Source organism: Zosterops lateralis (assembly GCF_965231275.1).
Source record: "Zosterops lateralis genome assembly, chromosome: 6".
In the NCBI taxonomy this organism is placed as follows: domain Eukaryota; kingdom Metazoa; phylum Chordata; class Aves; order Passeriformes; family Zosteropidae; genus Zosterops; species Zosterops lateralis.
In genome coordinates, this window is record NC_139761.1 from 15,095,541 (window position 1) to 15,119,433 (window position 23,893).

The window sequence follows — 23,893 nt, forward strand, 5'->3', positions numbered from 1 at the left end:
TTTGTCTCAAAGTGACAGATCTTAACTGTCTTCTTGCAGTACAGGGCTCTAGATTAACAGTTTGCTATTTTCCTTCAATTTCTTGTGCTCACATTTGGTGTTCAGAAGGGTACAATACAGTTCCCTCATGATTTAATCTTTAGGGGACTATTGGCATGTATAGTTAAAACAAAGGCTGTCACTGTACTAGACACAGGATTATAGGTGAAATACTCTCAACCTTGTTCCTAGCACCCCAGTGAGAGATCTCTAGATGGCACCTGGGGATTACAGCCTTTCTATTACAGGTATTTGAGTCATACTCTTTTATTGCACACCCCTCTATTTTGAGTCTAAATGGAGGACATTTCCTTCCCATAACCTTTAGCATCTTATTTAAAGCCTTACGAGAGTAAGCATCATAAGCTTTTCTTTGGCACCTGTTTATCTCAGTCACATTGTACCTACGCAGTATTGCATTGACCCTTGTTATGGTTAAGCTTATTACAGCAATAATTACAACTTTCCACATAGTGTCTATAATAACTATTAGTCCATCTATTTGTGGTTCCGAGTGAGTTTCACGGTGGTCTTTTAGTTCATCTTCGCCTGGGGTGATCTTCCAGATTTTTTTGGAGCTTTCTTCACTCGGGAGTGATGGATCCAGGCCTTCTGTTCTTTGATCTTGATTGCAGTGAAAGTAGTAAGAAGCATCTGGAATGCTCCTTCTCACTGTGGTTCCAAGAACTTTTCTGCAAAAGACTTAATTTCTAGGTTGTCTAATTTTTGTTTTGAGCTCCAGCGACATATTTCTTAATTTCTTTATTTAGGGCCACCATATACTTGTGGTCCTTTATCTGGGGATATGGTGGCTGGAACTCTACCCTCAGTACTTTTGCAACCGTGCTTTGGTTACTTCTCAGGCTTTAGCCATTCTAGTAGGCAAGGCTTCTGGCCATCCTGAAAAGGTATCAGTTAACACCAATAGGTAACGGTATCTTCCCTTCCCGGGCAGCTCTGTAAAATCAATTTGTTATTGTTGCCCAGGTCCACAGCCTTTCCCAATTTGTCTCATTTTAGGCTTTGGTGTATTTTTGGAATTAATTTGGAGGCAAAGACTATACTGACGGGTTACCTGTATCACTGTACCTTGTAACTTTCTGGCCACAATTCTTTCTTTCAAATAATTATACAAGATGTCTATTCTTCAGTGTGTTTTCTCATGTTCTCTTTACACTAATGGCCATAACAAATAGGATGGTACTACAAGCTTCTCTTTCTCTGTCATGGCCCACCTTTCCTGATTATAATTTGCTTTTTCTGCTTTAATAAGTTTCTTACCTTTTATATTACATACTGGCTTACCTTTAATTGAAAATTTTTTTCCATCTGGGATAAGTGCTACCTCAATTGTCTCATCGGGTACCTCACCTTTAGCTGCGTCTTTTGCCTCTCTGTCCGCCAGCATATTCTTCTAATTAGAGCTCACTTTTTGATGCGATCCGTGCCATCCTCTCAAGTAACTACACAGCATCTAGCAGCTTTAGGATTTTTTTCCAAATGACTCCGTGTGCAAGGACTACCTCAAAGGCATACCTTGAGTAAATGTCCAGCTTTCTGTGCAGAGGTGTTGGTGGGCAATGGTCCAGACTCTATTACCTCTCTGCTGATGCATACCCAGCATGCCTCTTTCCACTGACAACGTAGCTGCTTCTGTCAGTAAACCAGGTCTCAGCATTCTCAATCGGAGTGTCCTTCAGATCCGGGTGAGGCGGTCGTGGATCACTGGTTCTCCTATACTCCCGCTGAGGAAGGAAGCTGGGTTCACAATGTTAGTTACCACAATCTTAACATCGTCTTGTTAGGAATCTCTGTGGGGAGATCTAATGTCCTCCTTTTCTTCAAGGACTGCAGACATTGTATAGGGGAAGTCTGGGATCTGCAAGCCCAAAAAGTTTAGGAGGCTTACCGTCCGGTCCACTCATGTTCTCTGGACCTGGGTAGCTATTAGGAGGTCTTCTGCATACTGGAGCAATTGTTTGCAAGCTGCTCCCCAAATATCTTCCACTTTGAGGTTCTCCTGTGCAAGGACCACTTCAAAGGACTCAAATGAAAAGATTTTCTGGCTGGCTTTATGGAGAGGGAGGCAAAAGAAAGCATCTGCACATCTAAAACAGTAAATGAGTTAAGATATAAGGGTTAGCAACTACTGAATACAAGCCTTCAGTTATCTTGTCAACAGCTAAGTTATGACTTGTCAGGCTTCTTTACTGGCACGATAGGAGTGTTGAAATTAAACTGACACTCCTTCAGTATCTTTAAAAAGTTTTCTTTGCCCTGCCAGCATGTCAGGAGCCTACACTCCAGGAAACACCTAATCTATTTTCTTTTTTTTATTATTATTATTTTTTTTCTTTTTTTTTTCTTTTTTTTTTTTCATTAAACTTAACAGTTTTACATTCTTTACCTCCAAAATAATTTTTCTATTTTTAAATATTACTTTTGCCTCCAGCTGCTTTAGCAGATTTCTGCCCAAAAGTGCAGATGGAGCATTAGGCATATAAAAATCGATGGATTCTCTATTGTTTCCCCAGTTTAAACTTCAATGGTTTGTAAATGTAAGCCTTTTTTAGGTTGGCCAGCCGCTTCTTTTATTATTACATAGTTACTGGTTACAGGTGTTAGGGTTTTATTGCCCCGGTGTCTTATCAAGAATTTTATTTCTTTTTTTTTTTTTTTTCTGTTATGGCATCAAGCAACAATTGGGATCTGGTAAATGCTGCTTGATTACAAACTTCATTTTCTTAGCAACCCTTTTCTCAAATCTCTAAATCACTCTCCATCAGAGGTACTTAAAAGAAAAACCCCATACAATTGCCTAGACACTTAATCCAAATTACTGGTTATTAATTTTTAGGGTTTCTGAAATTCCGTTTCTGGGCAGGGGAACTTTTTGAACCAGCTTTTCAATTCTTGTTCCTTCTATTCTTAAAACAAAAAGTTAGCAATATGTATTCTTTAAAACAAGGCTCGAAGCACCAGCTGTTGAAGAAAGAATTTGTGTTTACATAAAAAAGGAAATTTTTTTTTTTTATTTAAAAGAAAAACCCACGCGATTACCCAGACATATAATTCAAATTACTGGTTATTAATTTTTAGGGTTTCTGAAATTCCATCTCTGGGCAGGGGAACTCTTTGAACCAGCTTTCCAATTCTTGTGCTTGAAACAAAAAGTTAACAATTGAAGAAAATTTGCAATCAACTTCTTATACACTGTCCCCCTTCACCAAAACCTGTTTATGGGATAGCAATTTTTTAGGCTCACAAAACAATGGGTTCAAAAACACTCCACAAATTTTTGCACTGAGGAAAAAGCGGGGGGTTTCTCGGTCAGGCAGTTTTGGCTCTTTTTATAATTAAAACTGTATTCCACAAACAAACAATAGTTAAAACAAACACATCAGGCTTTTCAGAATTTCAAAGATACAGCCGGAGGTGACAAATCCCGGCTCCCTGCCGGTTACCGGGACAACCCAGATTCCTGCCTGATCACTGTGATATGTCACAAAAAACCACCCAAAACTTTTTTTTTTTTTTTTTTTTTTTTTTTTTTTTTTTTTTTTCTTATAAACAACAAACAGCCTATTCACCCACAGATGTTTTTCTATTGAACAGCACACTGATTAAAATCACACTATCAGTTATGCGGTCAGAAATTACAGCGCTCTCCGTGACACCCTCCAGTCACGGCCCAAGCACATCCCCCCTGAATTCTTCTGCTTTTCAGCAGAGATATCCTTCCGCAGATCGGCGGGGGTTTTAAAATCTCTTAAAAACAAAAACACTTACAACACAAACTTAAAAACAAAAACACTTACAACACAAACTTTCACAATTCACACACATACGGTCACTCAATCACAAAGAAAACCCAAACAGACACGAATACACACACATCCAGCGTTCGCGACCGCAACTCAAAACGGGACCCTGTTCACTTTAAAAATTCAGGCTAGCCTCTCAGATTATGAATCACCAAAGTGCACCTTTAAACTACAAGCCAAATTGGAACCAATACAATAGCTCTGTGCTGCCGCTGCTTTCCCCCTTGAATGCAGCCTACAGTGACCAGCGTTACCTGGACAAACCAAAGATGGAGCTACTACGCTCCCGACATCAATAGCTCTGTGCTGCCGCTGCTTTCCTCCTTGAATGCAGCCCACAGGTGACCAGCTTTACCTGGACAAACCAAAGATGGAGCCACTACGCTCCCAATACCAGCAGCTCTGTGCTGCCGCTGCTTTCCCTCCCTGGAATGCAGCCAACAAGTGACCAGCTCTACCTGGACAAACCAAACATGGAGCCACTACGCCCCCAATACAGCATCTCTATGCTGCTGCTGCTTTCCTCCCCTGGAATGCAGCCAACAAGTGACCAGCTCTACCTGGAACACAACAACACAACAACAATACTCCTCGGAGATTCCAAAACCCAGGCCTCTGCTTTGCATAAGACGTCTCTTATGACTTATAAGCCGCCTCTATTCAAAGGTACCTTCATTCAATACATTTTTCTTTAAACATACCTTTTGTCCGAAGCTCCAGGAGGTTCAGGTCTTTCCCCGGGTGGACGGTAAGGTCTGAGGAGCCCTCACCCTGAAAACTCCGGGCAGGCGCCTTGAGGGGTCCTAGACCCCACCGGCCCCACGGCCAGAAAGAGCAGTTCTCCTGGCTGGCTCGCCAAAATGATTTATTAAAAAACTATGGACATTGATCTAATACCAATATCCAACTATGACGGACAAAGACTCTCTAACAGTTTAAAGTTAGAAAGTGTATGTTTATTACGACGCCGGGCAGCGTGTGGGATAGCTCCCAGAAACACACGCGCAACTTACAGATCATCACAGGGCCTTTTATCTACAGAAGTATTGAATACACAAACTACAAATGCATATTCATAGCTCTGATACCTCCCATTCCCCGCTTCGTATGGTAATTAGCCCAAAAAGCCACCAAGCATGCGTAGTTTGTTCTTTGAAATGGGTCGGTGGTCTTTTTAATGGGGTGGGGTCCCAAAATGATGAAGTAAGATTGTCTTCCTCAGCTCTGACTTTTTAACCTTTAGTGTTTGTGACAGCTAAATCCTGTTTTTCCCAGGACTGTTTGATTTATGATTGTATTGTATTCATGGGGTCTATTGATTATTCAGGATGCAGAACCTCTAGTTTGACAGCTCCTCTGATTGATCGGTTCCTTCCAAGGATTATCAGTTCTTTCAGTCTGGCTTCTGTTAGCAAAAGGGAAGTCCTAGCTACATTATCTCAGCACTATCTATTTTGACTACAGTCTTTAATTCTTCTAAATCTATGCCTCAGTAGGAAGTATATTATAAACAGACTCAGTCCCATGGAAAGATCTGGGGGTTTTGTTACAGTAACTTCCTTTAAGATCCTCAGTTGAACAAGGACAGAATTGTGAGCAATATAATTATTAGCACAGTCTTGAATCTGTGTATTACAAGAGAGTGAATCTGCAGTAAATCCAGAGTAAATTAGGAGAAGAGACATAAAGATATTTCTTTAAGAGAAGAGACTTTATTTTTAGGCTTCTATAACTTTGCTGAAAATAAGAGAGAATGAAATTAATCTGAAAATTTAACTCCATAATAATATCACTTACAATTGACATTGCAGTCCTTTCCTAGTAAAACCTAATTTTCAAAACCAGTTTCTCATTTTGATCTTCTACTTAAGACATATGTGCCCATGATCATTTTAGAGCACATCTGAATAAAATTTACACGGTCTATACATAAATAAGAAAAAACTAATTACATATCTGAACTTGTACCACTACAGGTGAAACTTCTATTGTAATTAAAGTAAGAACCAAAACCCAAAATTTAGCTGCATGGTAGTCCTGTATTCATAGCAACCTTGTTTACCAGGATAGATCTGGTTAACTGAAGTCTCTTATTTCTGTTTCCTTGCTGAATATCTGTCAAAGAGATAAAGGAGAATGTCTAACTCATACGGATACCCCTTTCTGTTTCTGAACCATAACAAATACATTATAATGACACAGTAATTTCTTTCTTCCTAATATCATCAGTTTCTATGAGTTTATACATTAATTATTATGAGTAAACATTGAGCTTTTCTCCCTTTAATTTTAAGAAAAGTTTCAAGAATGTAAGAAGTGCCTCAAAGGAAAACATTTTTCCTCACAAATATTACCCCAATATCAACAATCTCCTAGAAGATAAATGTTTCTCCTTCCTTAGAGAGCCTATAACACATATTCCATTTTGTATGGTTTCTAGGTAGAATTTGTTTTGGCATTATTTATTTTGAGTCTGAATGTGAAAAGTAAAGCCAGTCTTTGTACTTCAAGATCAAGATAATGTCATTTCCCATTCCTAGGTGATATAGCAAAAATGAGCTAGGAGCTGGAATTATCTTTCATTCTGCCAGTCTTCATTCACTGACCCAGAATTTATAATTTTCACATTCAACAAGATTTGTCATGTTCACAGCATGCATTATGTGCTATAAGAAGTCTTCTGAAAAAGCACAAGACCTGTAATTTTTCTACACTGAAAGTGGAAAAAAAATCACAGATGCTAACCGAATTTTAGAGGGATAAATTACTTCTGTTGACCTAAATTTCTCTTACAGTCTAATTTAGACACAAAATATCTTTTCATTCTCCAGTCTTATTTTTTCCATCAGTATACTTCACGCACACAGAGAGGAAAACTTTAAATGATGTAATAAGTACTAAAATCTACTTAGAGTCTTCTTCAGTTTGTGGGTCTTATAAACAACAGATCCCAAAGCTCCAACTTTATTACTATGTGTGTTTCTATCATGCCTTCTCAGCCTTTCTGACTGTAGCATATTCCATCCTCTAGCAATACCTTTTTTTCATAGCAACTCTAATCTAATAGTCATAGAAGCTGATGAGAATTTCTAAAGAGAAGAAAGCTGTAGCTGTACATTTCAACCTCTCCTTTCTAAACTGACTCACAGGTCTAAAAAATTGTTTATTTTTTCAAGATTTATTGACAGCTCTAAAAGAAACTGCCACTTCACCTCAACCCTTGCTATTAGTCTCCTCAGTCATTTAAAAACATATTATGCTTTGTTAAATCCACTTGCAATTCCTCTGTGTGCTATTAAGAAAAGCACATCAAAGGTTAGGAAAGCAACTGTTAACTGGTCTTTCTGCCTATATCTGCTTGGCTTCATAAAAAAGACCTTTCTGTCTATGCAGGAGTTGAAGACCACAGTAAAAGCCTGAAAACCCCAGCCTTTTAAGAATTAAAGTACAAGTAGAACTTCTCAGCAATCTTTCAAAAAATTCAAACTATTTAGAACAGGCTTATAATTCCCATAACAAAATCTTAATAACAGTGCAACACAGACAAGTGGTAAACAAAACACTTTGTACATGAGTTGACCAGCCCTTTTCAAAATCACAGAGACTGCATCAAAAGAAAATGCAAATGTAAAAGACCCATAGAGACACTATAAATAATGCTGAGTACAGAAAGAAAGTACAGGGTATTAGTACAGTGACTGAATGAGAAGCCACAAGGATATAAAAAAGGGTAAAAGAGAGGGTTTGAAGCTTTTGATCACAGCATTTTCCTCAGATGCAAGTAAACCATAACTAGATATCTTAGATATATTTTATACAGATATCTAGATATTTTAAGTAGATAGGCATCATATCTAATAATACAAGCTAAGCTTATGTTCTGAACTGAAAGATACAGGAATAAAATTCTGAGCACTGAAAAATACATCTGAAATTTTAGAAAACAATTTGAAGTTTTAGCTGTAGAAGCAGCTTTATTCTCAGCCAAGGAAATCTAACTGTTGGCTCAGAATGATTTCCAACAGTTCATATTAAATTTCTATCAAATTACTGCTGTTATACTCAGAGGGCCTGATGACTCAAAAGAAAAAAAATATCAGAAAATGAACACAAAACAGTGAACTTACTCCTTATAAGAGCTAGGTTTAAGACAAGTTAGACGAGGAAAGCTTTGCTGGTTCACATTCTATTCATTATTCAAGGACTATACATGGCAGTAATGCTCATATTTTCAAGTATATTGGACAGCTACTTCAGACTGATGCAGTTCCATGCATCAGCAATACAACGTTAAACAGCTGACTCTAGTGCTGCTTTCTCATTTATCAAAAGCAACTATAGATCAAAGGCACCTTTTTGAGGTAAATACACAAATAACTAAAAACTGCTTCAATTTCAATCTGTTCCTGATTCATATTCTGTCAAACAAAAAAGTGTTTTACTTGCTTTATGTTCACTTTGGAAAGTGAAAATTCAGCTGCTTAATGAAATAGAAGAGTTAGAGTCACCTCTCTCAAACAAACATGAGATTTGTTCCATGTTGGAGTGGGCAATCAAACTAGGTAATACAATTAACATAATAAATAAATTGAAGTGGTAATGCAAGTCTTTCAAATTTCCAGCTCTTTGACAGAATAATTTCAAACAGTAGATAAAAATGAGCATTAAATATACAGATAATTAATCCACATCTGCATTCTTTATAAAGCCATTATCAGCACATCATCAGAATCCTCCTGCCTACCTGGTTTGGGCTGGGGTAGTTAATTTTCTCTCCAGTGGCTGGTGTAGGGCTGTGGTTTAGATTTGTGCTGAAAACAGGGTTGATAATAAAGAGATGTTTTTGTAATTGCTGAGCAGGGTTTACACAGAGCCAAGGCCCTTTCTGCTCCATGCTGGGGAGGAGACTGGGGGTGCCTGAGAGATTGTGGGGAGACACAGCCAGGACAGGTGACCCAAACTGACCAAAGGAATGTCCCAGACCATATGGCACCATGCTCAGTGTATGATGTCGGGAGGAGAAGGAGGAAGGGGAGGACGTTTGGATTTGTGGCGCTTCACTTCCCAAGTCATCATTACACATGACAGGGCGCTGCTCTCCTGGAGATGGCTGAACATCTGCCTGCCTGTGGGAAGCACTGAATTTGCTTTGCTTTGCTGGTATGCATGGCTTTTGCTTTCCCTATTAAATTGTTTTTATCTCAGCCCACAAGTTTTCCAGCTTTTACCCTTCTGATTCTCCCCCAATGAGTGAGTGGCTGCGTGGGGCTTGGCAGCTGTCTGGGGTTAATCCATGACACTACTCAATTATATTTAGGTAACTGTAGTCCTAGTAACATTCCCTATCTTAAAAATCACTACAATAATCTTAAATAGCCTTTTGTTACACTATTTTTTCCCCACATAGTCATATTGACTTATTTCTAAGTTATTTCTATCCCCGATAGAGTTTGACGTTCTGCAAGAGAAAGAATAAACAAAAACATTTACCAGTAATTCCACCCACATTTACTAAAATTAGACCAGAATAATCTCTGAAGAAAAGAATATCTCTTTCCTTTGAATGCATGTCAAAAATGCTCAGCTGCATAGCATATATTCACAGCATATATTCAGCGTTAACCACCAGAATTTCTGGCTTATCTATTTACTATGTTGGTATCAATATCAATCTATAAAAGAAAAAGTAACATAGAAAAAGAAAAATTATGTTAAAAAGCATCCATTGATACAATACTATTTGCATGCCATTCCCCTGCCCTCCTCCCTACGGTTTGTTTGTTACTAAAAAGGAACTTTATAAACTGATCACAATAAATTTTTAGTCTAAGCTCATGGTGTAACATTAACACAATGTATTATTTTCATGAACGATACTTTTTTAGCTATCTGAAGAGGCATCCATGCAAATGAATATCGACTAGCAGAATTTCCCATAAACACAGTGCTTAAGCTATCAATGTTATCTCAGTGCATAAATAACTCCAAAGTTCTATACAACTTCCACTGGGCCAGCATAGTCTTTACAGATATCACACAAACCATCTCAGTTGGTATTCAGTGAGCAATGCCCTGAAAATAATGAGCTTAAGGCAAACTCTCAGTCACAGCAATGAGGGCAAAGCAAAGCAAAGTAAGAAAGGGGAAGGAATAACATTTGGGGGAAAATACTCACATCCTCTACCAAAAAGCAGGTAAAGTGAGTCATGAACATCTCAAATGACCTATCAAGTACTAAACTCCAGTTAGAATTTCTTTCAGCTCATGGGATTTACAGGTGTGGGATATTATACCAAACAGATCCAAAAGCTGCCACGTTCCAACTGTTCATTTAAAGCAACCAAAACCAACTTTTTTCATTTAATAAGGAAGTAAGATGAGACATTGAAGAAGATTTTACCTAAGGCCCTCAGAATTTGCAATAAATATGTAAGATACAAAGATCTGTATATTAATTTTGTTGATCTATCTACCCTCTAACACGTCATCCTCAAATAGGTGGGACAGTTTAAGTGATCAAAGCACAAGTGTACTTATCTGCAATGAGTTGATTTTTACATACCAGCATGTATCCAATAATTTATTACAAACTCATGGTGCAAGTATTTTCTTGCAATATAACAAGTATGCAGGGTTCAAAAGAATTTACAAATAACCCTTAAAATACACCTAATTTGGCTTTACATGGTGATAAAAATAAGAAGAAATAGACATACTCTTGAGTTAAAACCTGTAGTAAAGAAGCAGGTTAATTTTAAGTAGCTATCATTCTTTTCTCTGTTGATTTAGTGATTATCAATTACTGCAGTTAGAAAAAAACAAAAATAAAATTAAATCTTGCCCTGAATCTAACTAACTATAATCTAACTTCTAGTTCCCAAAATGGCAGAGAACTAGGGGTCCTAATCCAGAGCTTTGAAATGAAATTGCATAAAAGAGATTAACTGTTTATAACAGAAGAATTTTGGTGCGAGCAGCAATCAGGCAGTGACTCATGTTTTGCTATTTAATATGGACATAAATCCTCCCCCTCAAAAAGCTCAGTTACAATTTCAGCAGTGAAAATGGCATCTTTTCTGTTTCTCCCTTTAAAGACAGGATTTTTATCTCCAAGCCCAACAATGTAAGCAATATTATCACCTAAAAAAGTGTATTAAAGCAGATGCTTTTCACATCTCTTTTACACATGTTTATTCTGCCAGAAATAATACAACCAACCCCTACTTACAACAAAAATAAAATTAGCACGTTTAAAGCATTTTCTTTCTGTCCCTAGTTGAGCCTTCTCAATATACTCTTGGTAACAGAAGTTAACAAGCAATTTCACTGAGGAGGGGAAAAAAAAGCCAGTTTACACTACTTTAGAAAATCCACAAGCTGGTCAGCTGCACTTCTCATGCAACACAGACAAACAGTAAATCATCCTATTTTTTAGGCAGAAACTACTGCAAGCAAAATGTAATGGTATTATTGAGTGCAACATCACTTCTGCTGTGCAGCTCTGTTAATATCAATTGTGTTACCAAATGCTTTGATACATCTTGAATCCAACTTTCCTGGTCTACTCCAATTGGTAAAGAGAAATAACTTGGAATTAAACAAGCAGCTTTGAACAACCTTTATTTAATCGCAGCATAAACTGGTGGCTCCAGTGCTTGATGTTGTTCTTTGTTGTCCAACAGTAGCTATGGGGAGGCAGCAGAGGTGGGGAGAGGGAGAAACTAATTGATACCTACCCAAATTAATTTACTGGTTTTACTTCAAAAAATGTGGAATTTTTACTAGAGGCATAATTGACAATTTGGACACAAAGCTACTTCAATAAACAAAAAAAACCCCAAGTCCTCCAAGATTTTCTGTTTGTATCTTTTCTCTTGGACTGTCACATAAAACCTTTTGGAAAGTTATGTAATTTTATTTAAAGTTACATTGTTTTGCCATTTAAAAAGCTAAAAACAAATTATATCATTCTGATTCAAGATAGACTGGGGAAAGATATTTTTTTCCCCATAATCAAATAGGAGATTTAACTCTAAAAACTTGAGAGAAAAACGCCCCAGGAAAAAATGCTGTATTGGTCTATTTCCAAAGTTAGAAGTATTCTCTTAAACTGGATAATTCTTGACAAATGCATAAGGAAAAAAGAAAGTTAAATTACTTTATTCCCTATTAGAAAGAATGTAAACTATGCTCTTTGAGACTGAAGCCTTTCTTCACCACTGTACATTATATTGACCTAGCAATGTGGGTCACCTTCATTTATATAACCTTACAAACACTGTCAGTTCAAAAAAAAAAAAAAAAAAAAAAAAAAATCTGAAGTCCTACAACAAACCTCTGTTTGTAAACAACTATACTCTGCTTGGACTCACACACTTAAAATGATGCAATTCCAGTCATGCCAGTTCATCTATCCCTGCTTCTTACAGCCTAAATCTGACTTTCTTATAGTAAATTCAAGAACAAGTGGAAGAATGTGAAAGAAGGCATTACATAGAAACACTGAGGCTAAATTCACACTGTAACATGTTTATGTAAAGAAAGCAGCTGAATTTTGGAATTATGCAATTACTAAGAAGTACTGCCTATGTGTAGTCTGTTAGGAAAGGTAATACATAAGGGATAGATGGGCAAGATGTTTCCAACAACAGTTAATGAGTTCAGTAAAGCATAGCAATTACCCTTGGTCCTGCTCTGAATTGATATGACTGACAAGGAATGACTCAGCCACTCTGTACATGGGAGTTGCACACATTCTAAGAACCCACAGTCACGTAACATGGAATAAACAAAACTGCTGCTGGAACAACCGCTACCAAGATACAGAGACATATCCAGAGCCTGATATTTTTGTTTCTTAACATTAACCCCTCATAGAGTAATGTTTTGCAAAGAGAAATATGCAGAAACTTTTTTTTAATGTAAAAGAAGCTAAATAGAGTAATTTATATAAGAATACCTGTATCATCCAGAGTCCACTCAAATAATAACATGGATGTGAAACATCCGGTACTTTCTGCTTATGTAAAAGTACGAGGCTGCAGCAAAAAAGCCTCAGACGTATGCAGGAGATCTAGCAGAAGTTTTAAAGTGGTTCTTTGTCCCTTTCTTCATTCTGTTTAATTATCACTCTTAAACCAGAGAGACTATACCAGGGGAGATAGGCCACAGGGAATTAGCATTCAGAGGGAAAGGTTCCATCTTGTCAAACAGTGTCTCCACCAACAGCAAGGCTATTCATGGAGAGAGGAGCAACTTCAAACTGCAGTGAAAGTGATGGCCATGTAAAACTAGTTTTAACAGATGCAGGCCTAGGAGTTAGGAGAGCTCTGGTTTTCAAAGCCTGCAAAAGATACTGTTACTGTTCAGACTGCAAAGACACCTCCACAACCTGATCTAGGAAGGGAAAGATACCTTGGGGGGGAAGGAGAGGAGAATCAAGATATAAGAATGCCAATGACATGTTAATTCTCAAAGGGTGAATTTCAAGAACAACTCAGTTATGAACAATTCCCATCAGTGTGCTTTTGTATTACTGGTCTTTTTTTAAAAATCTTTGCCCGAGGACATAACTGTCTTTGGCTAGAGATGCCACTTCTGGCCTGAGTTTTTGAATCTTAAGTGACCTTCTTATTCAGGTACAGAGTCCTATGATTGTGTATAATTAAAACAGTTGGTTCTTTAGTTGTAATATGGATTTTGCCAGCCTATGTCAATAGAAGCCCTTGCTATAGAAATCACTTCAATTTCTTTTTCTGTTTGTCCTCAAGAACTAAAGATAACTTTTCTTATACAAAAAACTGTCCCTAAAAGATTAAGTAAGATGCTCCTACCAACGTTGGAGAACTTCTCAATGAATAATGTAGATCTCTTTGACTTGTTTAGTCTCAAGGACTGTCTACATTCCCACTTTGTTTTCACTGCGCAGAAATTTCTGTCTAAGTAATTAAATGATCCTGGTTTTGTTTCCTGTGACATAAAGCTTTGGGCTCCAAGGCTTGACAAAAATCCAGGGTAACTCAGTGTTGGCATTTAGAGTACCAGCTGGTGGAACAAGGACAAAAACATTAATATTACTAAAGTAAACTCTAAAAATAGTTAGATGAACCATTATACAAGTTTACCCCAGAGAGCAGGATTAATTTTAAATCTCAACAAAGCTATTTCTTGTCTCATTACAAATTCTTCTGTCATAGCATAACAGGCCCAAGACTGCAGTCCTAGTTCCCAAAGTCCTAAAATTATAACCAGAATTTCACCTCAGTAAAACAACTTCCCTTCACATAAAGTTTACAGTGTAGCAATATGAACCAATATATAATGGAGTTCTATCTACCTTGCTTTGCAGAGAAAAGCTTTTAAACAGCCCTGATTGAAAGAAAAAAAAAAAAAGAAAAAAAAAAGAAAAAAAAAGAAAAAAAAAAAAAAAAAAAAAAAAAAAAAAAAAAAAAAAAAGGGTGTATCAGCACTAAGAGTCACTCTTCTGAAGAGTCTCAGAGTACTCAGAGTTTTTGGGACAGGTAGTGGTGCATGCTACTAAACTGCTATTAGGGAAAAAGTAGCTGAATCTGCCACTGAAACTGCTGTTTCTTCTCTATGCTAGCAACATATGGAGTCAGAGTGCAGAGCCACAGAAACATCACATCAAGACATGTGAAGGGCTTCCTGTGTCACCAACAAAGTTGTACTCAAAGCATGAGAAGGAATTTGCAAGAAAAGCCTTTCCAGCAAATAAGAAATTGGTTGGATGTTGACATTTAAAGGATGGTGGTCATTGGCTCAGTCTCAATGGACATCCGTGATGAGTGATGTCCCTGAGAGGTCTGTACTGGGATCAGTGTCATTTAGCATCTTCATTAATGATACAGACAAAAGGATTGAGTGCACCCTCAACAAGTCTGCCACCAACACCAAGCTGAGCAGTGCTGGCACATCATGAGGTTTAAAAAGACCTTTCTTCAAGGTGCTGCACCTGGGTCAGGGCAACTCCTGCTATCAACACAGGCCAGAGGAGGAATAGATCAGAGCAGCCCTGCTGGGAAGGATTTGGGGGTGTTCGTGAGAGAGAGGCTGGACATGAGCTGGCTACATGCACTGTGCAACAGCCCAGAAAGCCAATTGTATCCTGGGCCTCATCCAAAGCTGTGTGGCCAGCAAGGCAGTGTGACTCTGTCCCTCTACCCTGCTCTCACAAGACCCAACCTGGAATTAATAAAAAAATGACTGGGCATGGCACTTAGTGTTTAGTTTATTTCACATGGTGGTTTTTATTCAAAGGTGGACTCAATGACCTTAGAGGTGTTTTCCAACTTTAATGATTCTTTAAGTCCATTTTATGTCAAAGGTCTTGTTATATAAACAACAACTGATACCATACCTTCTATTCTCTGGTCATTTCAACCAGTACTTTACTTCACAGATTCAAAGTATACATTCAAAACTAGAACTAAAATTACATTCAAAACAAGAACTAATCTGGTTTGCTGTTGACAGGAGAGTCATCTACCAGCTGTGACTTCTTCTTTAAGGTCCCATTTATAGTAGCATGAGCAGTTGCATTTTGTCCCACACTTAGTTGGAGGCAAGCATCTGAATTTTTTTTTAGAATTAGCATGCATTCCCTAATCTGACTGAGATTGCATAGCTGCAACAGCATCAGCGCTGGTACACAAAACTTATCATTAAGATGCAGTCATATAATGAAAGGAGAGGAGAGCTCCTCTCTGATATCAGGAAAGCTTCTTTCAGCTTAACTTGGCTGTGAAATCAGACACTAGGAGACCATAACTTCATAAATACCATAAGCCAGCCAAAGTCTCAGACATTTCACCCCCTCACAAGCATTGTTCCCATGTTCAATTCCTTTGTGCTGGCACAAGGGCTTTTTTTAAAGCATATGAAGTCCTGGACCACACAGTTGATCAGTTTTAAAACTAACTATCATTTTCAGGGTTTCCCCCAGGTAAAGTCCCCAATGTGCTGTGCAGGCAAAAGGGCAAACATAGCTCAAACACTAGAATAGGGAGAGGCACTGCCATCTTCCTGCACTGTAACCTGAGAAAGAAAACTGAAATGTAGACTCTCCTTTTTCTTTAATGCTTCTCAATGCACTACATTAACTCAGCTCAGTATATTCACAGCTGGTTCCTCAGGTGCAGTTTCACCTCAGCAAATACGATTAACAGAAGTATTTGCACAAATCTAAATTTGAATAAAAGAATGTGCCTTAGCAACACTTTAGGAGTCTACAGGTACACCTTTTACTTTAAGGTGAAAGAATCAATTTTATACTCATTAATTTATTTGCATAATACATTTAAGGTCAAACAAATAGTTAATCTTTCCAACTAAGTGAATTAGAATGAAACTTTTATAAAACTTAAGTTGCAATTTGAAAAATAAAAGATGGGGGAAATGAAGAAATACTTTTTATATTGATATTTACAGCTTGTCAGGACAGATAGAAGAACTATTTTCCAATATGCTGAGCATTACATCTGGATTATTTAGTATACCATGTATGCATCAAGATCATAAACTGTATAATTGGAATGGAGTAGCCAGTTTTTGTGATTATGCAACACACCAAAAAAATTTGACACAATGCAGAAAATCAGCTCCTAAAGTTACATATAAATGAAAGCTTTCATTTAAAATCAAATGCTTTTGAAGTGATTTACCTGCACCTAGAGAAAAATTAAATTTTACAAAATTAACACCATCACTAAAAACTAGGAAAAAACAAAAAAACCACAAACTTTCAAATAGTAGTGGTTTTGACATTCACAATCAACAACATATAATGTATTCAAACATGTTTAGAATTTGAGAATGGTCTAGCTAATCAAGGACAGCTTGTACAATAAAGTACAACTTTTCTTGTTGTGTCTGTGGTCTTTTTAAGTCATCATTAGTCTAGAGGCATTGAATTCTTTCCAATCTAGATAGAGTATCTATTGTGTCAAATAGAGTATCTATTCAAAAACTGTGTTAAATGTTTTAGAAAGGGATTGTGTTGTTTTCTACACTGATAGATAGGATCTCTCCAAAAACAAAGGGTTTGTTCCCAAAAGGGTGAAAAATTCAATCTTCCACCTTGATAACTCATTATTACCCTGTTATTTTGAGTAAGACACAAATGTCAAGGTCTGGAAACTCTAACACTAAGCAGGCACAAACGAAAAAAACCCACCCTAGCTGAATACAAAATTATACAGTACACACGACAGTGTATGAGCCCCAGGGAAATCTATCAGAAAAGTCCTCAGAAAACAAACCACCCTGCAGTGCACATGCCAGAAAGCATCCAGAACCAGATTCTCATCAGGCAAAGAATACCTACTTTGGGCTGTATACCACAAGAGTGAGCTACAGTAAGACAAATTAATATAAGTAATAACATGAATCGAGCATCAGAGAACATGGAAATTAAGATTACAGGCAAAAGTTCACAGCAGGAATAAAAATTACTGTCCCTGAGCTGCTTCCTGCCACTGTCCTCACAGAGGTCACGATGCCCTGAGTTGGAATGGAAACTATTCAGTTGCTTCAGTGTGTTCTGGCAGCTTCTCTTAATCTGCTGATGGTTTTATGATAAGCCATCAATCTTGACACTGACTTGGTTGAGACACAGCTACTTTGCTGTCCTTGTTCTTCTGTTGGGACAGCATCATGCAAAGAGCAGAGAGACTACAATTCTCCAGTGACTCCTGTTAGAGGCTCCAGAAACCACCAAACACACAAGATGAAGCTCTAAAACCTAGATCTGAGACACTCAAATGCCTCTCCCTCCCTATGTCCCTAAACCCATTTGATTTCAATGAGAAGTTCATAAACATCCCTGACAGTCTGGTCTAAGGAAGCCCAGTTCCTCTACCAGAATCAAGGTTAAATGAGATTAAAACAAATTACAGGCCACTTTGATACCACATTCTTATTAAATTAGAACTTGCTCAGTCTAATTGCAGAATGTTACCTAATTAAAACCCAGTATTCTGAGCATCAGCAATTTAAAGCAGAAGTTCACTTATGCTCAAGTCATGCCTGGAGGCATGCTCAAGGCCACCCTGGAGAGCTACTACATTTCTCCTTTTGCTTGTAGAACTGTTTCTATATCCACATGATGTAGCAAATCAAAGAGTTAATTTATCTAAAAATTAATGTGACTAGAAATTATCAGCTTTAGCTAGATCTTCTTATCAATCTACTTCATTACATAGTTATCTGAAAAATAGTACTAGCAGAAAAGGGGAGACTGAAAGCAAAGACATCCACTAGAAATAATAATGAGAGAGAGATTAACTTTTCAGGATTATCAAAATTACAATTATCACTTTAGAATGTAAAACCAAATTATGATAGGTAACAACAAAAAAAAAACAATTACAATGAAATCATGTCCCTATGGAACTGAGCTCTCAACAAGATCAAAGCATCAATGTACTTACCACGTGCTAAAAATATTAGTAGGTATATAATTATATCATACTTAAGAGAACACAATGAACAGAAATTTACAAAATCTGTGATCATACATCATGACTAGACACAGTCAAGATGCTGTGAAAATCGAAAATAATCATTAGATGGTTACAAATACATACCAGATGAGCAAAACAATTAACTTTACAATGTCAAGAAGTAAAAGACCATGCCAGAAACTCTACAGTTTTTTTTCTACAAATCTATCCTCTCCAACTTGTATCTCTCAATGTATCCATTTTCAGACTACTATAGTAAAAGATTTCAGGAGCAGAAATCTTCTAAAAACAAGTATCTAGTAAACATACAACAACTCTGCATATTAGCAAATCCAAGTTCAAGGGTGGGGAGGAGAAGTCAGGGGCAGGTTTTAGAAGAAAAGGATGTGAAAAGAAAAGAAAGTGGTTGAGCTTTTTTGTTCAGAATGAAAGCCTTTAAAATGTGAAGACTCTTTCTGAACTGTCCCAGAAAATCATTAGTACAACATTAGCTTTGCTGTAGCATCCAAAGGTTTCACTCAGTATTAATCAGCTCCATTGCACTGAACAAGCAACACTGAAGATATCTCAGTAAATTTAAAATCTTCAACTTGCAGATTAGGGTCCAAAAAGTAAATGACAACACAAAAGACATTGTGACAAAAGAAGTATTTTGATGCTCAATATTTAAGGTGAGAAATTTGCTCTCTATTATTGTTCTTGTACATTTTTAATATATATGGAGATAACACCATCCTTTCCAAACAGGATACAGCAGAGGTATCATTAACAATTTGTTTCAATCTCAGAAAAGCCATATCTATAGACAGATTTTCAGAAAAGGCAGAGGGGGTTTTGGATAAGATTAAGGAGAGTCTCACACAAGGAACAACCTGAAGGACAGTGAATAAATGCATCTGAGTGAGAAAAGGAGGCACAGAAAGACTGGACTGACATTACTATCAAAAAGCAACAGGCAGGGATATTGTATTAAAATAGATGAGAAATTCCTGACAAGCCCAAAGTACACACTCTTGTACATTATATAAAAGGTACTACTGGGTTACAGGCAGCTTTTCAACCCTGCTCTTACTCCACTCAGCACAAGGACAGCAATATGCTATTCAACAGCAAAAGCTTTCACTAGATTATTGTATTAACATACCTGCACACTGAGACTACCTTACAAAAAACCTATCAAGCAGAGTTAAGGGTACCTTTCAGAAATGATAACAATGCAGAGGAAAAAATGAAAGCTTCATTAAAAGAAAAAGAATGTTATGTCTCAAGAACAGCTGCTTGAGTAGAGAAAATCAGATAATGATGTCAGGAGAAGGTCAAGGCCAGGTTGAAAAGCAATTGATAAGATGAAAGGCATGAAGTGGAACCCTTTGCCATTTAAAAAGGCTATAATTTTTTCAGTAAATACATGCTGGAAATGTGATCTTTAACTGGAAAAAGAGCAAAGAAATTTGCTACCACACTGGAAAAGAAAAATATAGCACCTCTGCTGGTTTTTGTGAGGTAAAACTCAGAATGGATACGTATCCTTTCAGTGATATATACCACATGCAGTATGTTTCCTCTGAATTTCCCTACAGTCAACAGACTGCTTTGATTATAGCAATTAAGAGGAAAGCAAGTTTTAAAATCATCTATTTAATAAATTTCAGCATTTAAAAAATACCCAAACCGTAAACAGAAGTCAGTATCAAAAGCAGTATCAGTGGACAAAAATGATAACTTAAAAATAATGCCATGCACCCCAAAAAGAGAAAATTATATCACCAAGAATATCTATTCTAAATACTGACTGCAGGCATAGACTAGAAAAGCATTTAAAACAGCAGAATAAGCAAACTGAGAGGGAGCTGCAGCTGGTTCTCCAATTACCAGGTATTGTTTAGAAATGCATATTCAACTCAAAATTCCCCAGAACATTTGTAGTCTCAAAGATTATTTAAACACAGTATTTGAAAGATCCAGATTTTTAACTACCAAATTTAAGTTATTCAAGTAGCTGCAAATAAATACTTTCAACAAGAAGGAGGTAAAATGAAGAAAACCAGAACAGATGGAAGTATTAACACAGTACCTTCTACAGTAATTTCTAAGGACTATAGAACTAACCACTGAAGTTTTCTCTTCTGAAAGTCCAAACACACACAGGATGCTACAACAGTTACCAGCCTGTGTTAACGGGCCGTGAGTGAATATTTGCTTAGAGCAAGTATGAACTCCTGAATTATTGGTGTTAATAACATTAACACTCAGGGAATCTTGCAAAATCAACTGCAGGGGAAAAGATGATTAAATACAACTCTGTGCTGGTGAGGAACATATTAAGAGCTCAGAAATTCCTACATATATACAGACATCCCATTATAGGGTGATTTTTTTAAAATTACAGTACCTATTTTTATCTTGCCTATATGCTTAACATAGCTGAAGGTAAAAGAACTACTTATAGACAGAAAATTAAAGGAGTGAAGAGTAAAACACTAAAAAAGCTGTATGTAAACACAATGCTTCACAGCAACATTTTAGGAAATACCTGAGTAGATAAACAGCCCTTTCAATATCACTGAGTTCTTCATCAACTGTCAATCTTTCTATTTCTTCTGGTGTCTGTCAAGTGTGAAATAGAGATTATGAGTTTACAATGCCTTACTATTTCACTGTTTAAATCTTAAAACAACCCCTTTCTCCCCACACATACAGGGACAGCTTCATGAGTAATTTGAATTTGTTCATGAAACCTCTAGCCAATATTTCAAATTCAATCAAATAAATCCTCTACCAGGAAAAGATGGAATGTCAGAGAAGTACAGTTTCAAGTCAGACACTGTCACTAAACAAGTGGCATATAAATTGACATCAAGACCCAAGTTAGTATACGTGTTCCCATCTTAATATTCTTATACTGAAAACATTAAATCCCTCCTATATAGAATTCGAGATCGTTTATTCTAAAATGACTGACAATATTTCATATCCTGGTGCTGTAAAAACAAGCAAAACAAACTACCCAAATAATTGTCTATTCACTCATTTGTGTATAATTAACACAGAGACAATGTAAAATGGATTTTGTAGCACCGTTCTTTCTCGAGGTATGTACCTTCAGGCTCCTGCGTACTGGCCTCTCTATAATAGTTAGTTCCTGCAGGTCTTCTATGTATCCAAAAAGACTGCTATGACTAAAATCCATGTTGGAGAAGATTGCCGGGCGCATGTAACAAGCCAAGCCTTCGGCAGCGGTGGCAGTGCCCGGGCCTCACATGGCAGCGGAGCGGCCCCGCACACTGCGGCAGCGCCCGCCGCCCCCGGAGCCCGGCCCCCCGAGCCCGGCCCCCAGAGCCCCCAGAGCCCGGCCCCCAGAGCCCCAGAGCCCGGCCCCCAGAGCCCGGCCCCCCGAGCCCGGCCCCTAGAGCCCCCGGAGCCCGGCCCCCAGAGCCCGGCCCCCAGAGCCCGGCCCCCAGAGCCCCCAGAGCCCCCAGAGCCCCAGAGCCCGGCCCCCAGAGCCCCCAGAGCCCGGCCCCCAGAGCCCGGCCCCCGCCGGAAAACTTTCCCCGCTCCGCCGGCCGGGCAGGCGGCGGGGCCGGAGCCCGCAGCCCCCAGAGCCCGCTGCGGCCGCCGCTGCCTCGGCGGGCGGGAGTTCCGAGCCAACTTTGCCCTCCTCGCCGGCCACCCCCGTCCGGGCGAGGGCGCGGGGAGCGGGGCGGCCCCGGGCGGCAGAAGGGCGGGACGGAGCCCTCGGCTCGGGCTCGCTCCTCACCGGCGGGGCAGGGCACGGCGGGCAGGGCGCGGAGCGGAGCGAACAGCCCAGCCGCGGAGCCCGGGTGCCGCCTCTCCGCCCGCCCCGGGAGGAGGGACGGTCGCCGTGGTGCAGTGACGCTCCCCGCCCCCGTCCCGCGGCGCGGCCCCTCGGCTCCTTTCCCGGGCGAGCGCCACAGCCCCGGCCGGGGCGGTCCCACCCCGCCGAGCCGGTCTCCGGGCAACGCGGCGCGACCGCGGCCTCGGCGGGGCAGGGAGCACCGGGCGGGGCAGGGAGCGCCGGGCGGGGCGGGAGGCGCGGAGGAGGCGCGGCCCCTCAGCCCCAGCCCTGCTCCCCCGGCCCCTCAGCCCCGGCCCCGCTCCCCGGCCTGCGGCGGGAGAAGAGCCCCGGGTCCTGCAGAGCTCGGCCGCTGCTCCTCCAGCCCGCCCCTGTGGGCACCGCGTTCCTCGTCAGCCGCCCTGGGACCCACCGCCAGCCTCGCCCGTCTCACAGCTGTGTGAAAGCAAAATTACACCGCAGAAAACTGGTAACAAGTGCTGTTTTTAATGAAAAGTCCAAAGCAGGTTCTTCCCCCAGTGAACACTTCTATATTACTGTTTAAAAAAAATACTTCTTAGGCAGTAAATTGTTAAATTCTGACAAAGACATCACTTACACTCTCCATAAATTCTTATTCTTCACCTTTTGCATTCTAGACCCAGGTGACGCACCTCGTACTCACAGCAGCAGCACAGATTTCCATACAGATAGTTTTCCTGATTTATGCTGTTAGGCCTTGGATGCCTTTACCATTTTGGCTCACAAATGTGGATTGCCTCAGGGGTTGAAGGGAGAGTATTCTTTTTAAAATAAAAGTATGCGAATTACCTCTGATTCATATACAAATAAACATGGATAATCTTTAAAAACTTAGTCATATAGCTTCTTTTAGGATGTGTTAGTAATGCAAAATACATGCAGGACCAAGAAACATCACAGAGAGTTACACTCAGCCTTTACTGATGTAAGTAATTCACCAGACAGTGGCCTTTGTAATGGTTACATGAACACATCACACTCTGACCAGGAATTAAAAAAAACTGTAAATATTTCACAAGGGCTTATTTGAGGGGCTGCGATGTTTTTTTTAATCCTTGTGAAATGCCCATGTGACCAGGTAAGTTTTCCTGATTAAAAGTAATTCCAGAAATCCTAAAGATTATATGATATTCTGAAGTATATTGCCCAGAATTTTATTAATATTTATTCTATGACTGGCAAGTGCCTCAGCTTCTATCTAGCAAAAAAATAATCATTGTCTCCAATGCCTTACTTCTCTGTCTACCAGTTAGGCCAAGTCCTGTGCTTGGACAAGCCAGTAAAATATTCAAAAATTAGAGCATCTCCATTAATTTCAAATGTACAACACAACTATTAGCAGAAAAATATAATCCAATATACATATAAATAAAGTGTTATGTAATAGAAAACTAAAACCATTTGGCATTTTCAAGGCATGATGATGAATTAAAATGAGAAAGTTTTTTGAACATCTCCTTTGCAAAAGGAGCATCATTAGACTGCAAATACAATAAATAGCTGTAACTGAACCTAAGTCCTCTCTTAAAAGTAGGTAAGGACTAACTCTACAAGAGAAAATAAAAAAAAAGAGTTTTAGACAATGTTCCTTCTTCAGATCTAAAATCCTGGCATGCAGGCTTCTGCCAATGATAAATATTAGGAAAACATACTGTTAGTTAGTTTGGAAAATTCTTTTGCAAATTCATCCACAGCCAATCTGTGGTTATTTCACC

At 38.9% G+C, this 23,893-nt stretch overlaps 1 protein-coding gene across 2 annotated transcripts in view; it reads right to left on the reverse strand.

The window, feature by feature from the left end:
* Positions 1-21,636, reverse strand: part of PPP4R4 (protein phosphatase 4 regulatory subunit 4) — a 65,359-nt gene extending 43,723 nt beyond the window's left edge. For both annotated transcript variants that reach the window (XM_083862860.1, XM_083862859.1), the window contains exons 1-2: positions 21,444-21,636; positions 20,877-20,950 (exon numbers count right to left, since the gene is read on the reverse strand). In XM_083862860.1, the coding sequence (XP_083718986.1) occupies positions 20,877-20,950; positions 21,444-21,557 (188 nt within the window). In that variant the 5' untranslated portion in view covers positions 21,558-21,636. The remainder of the gene's footprint in view (positions 1-20,876; positions 20,951-21,443) is intronic.
* Between the last annotated feature and the right edge of the window lie 2,257 nt (positions 21,637-23,893).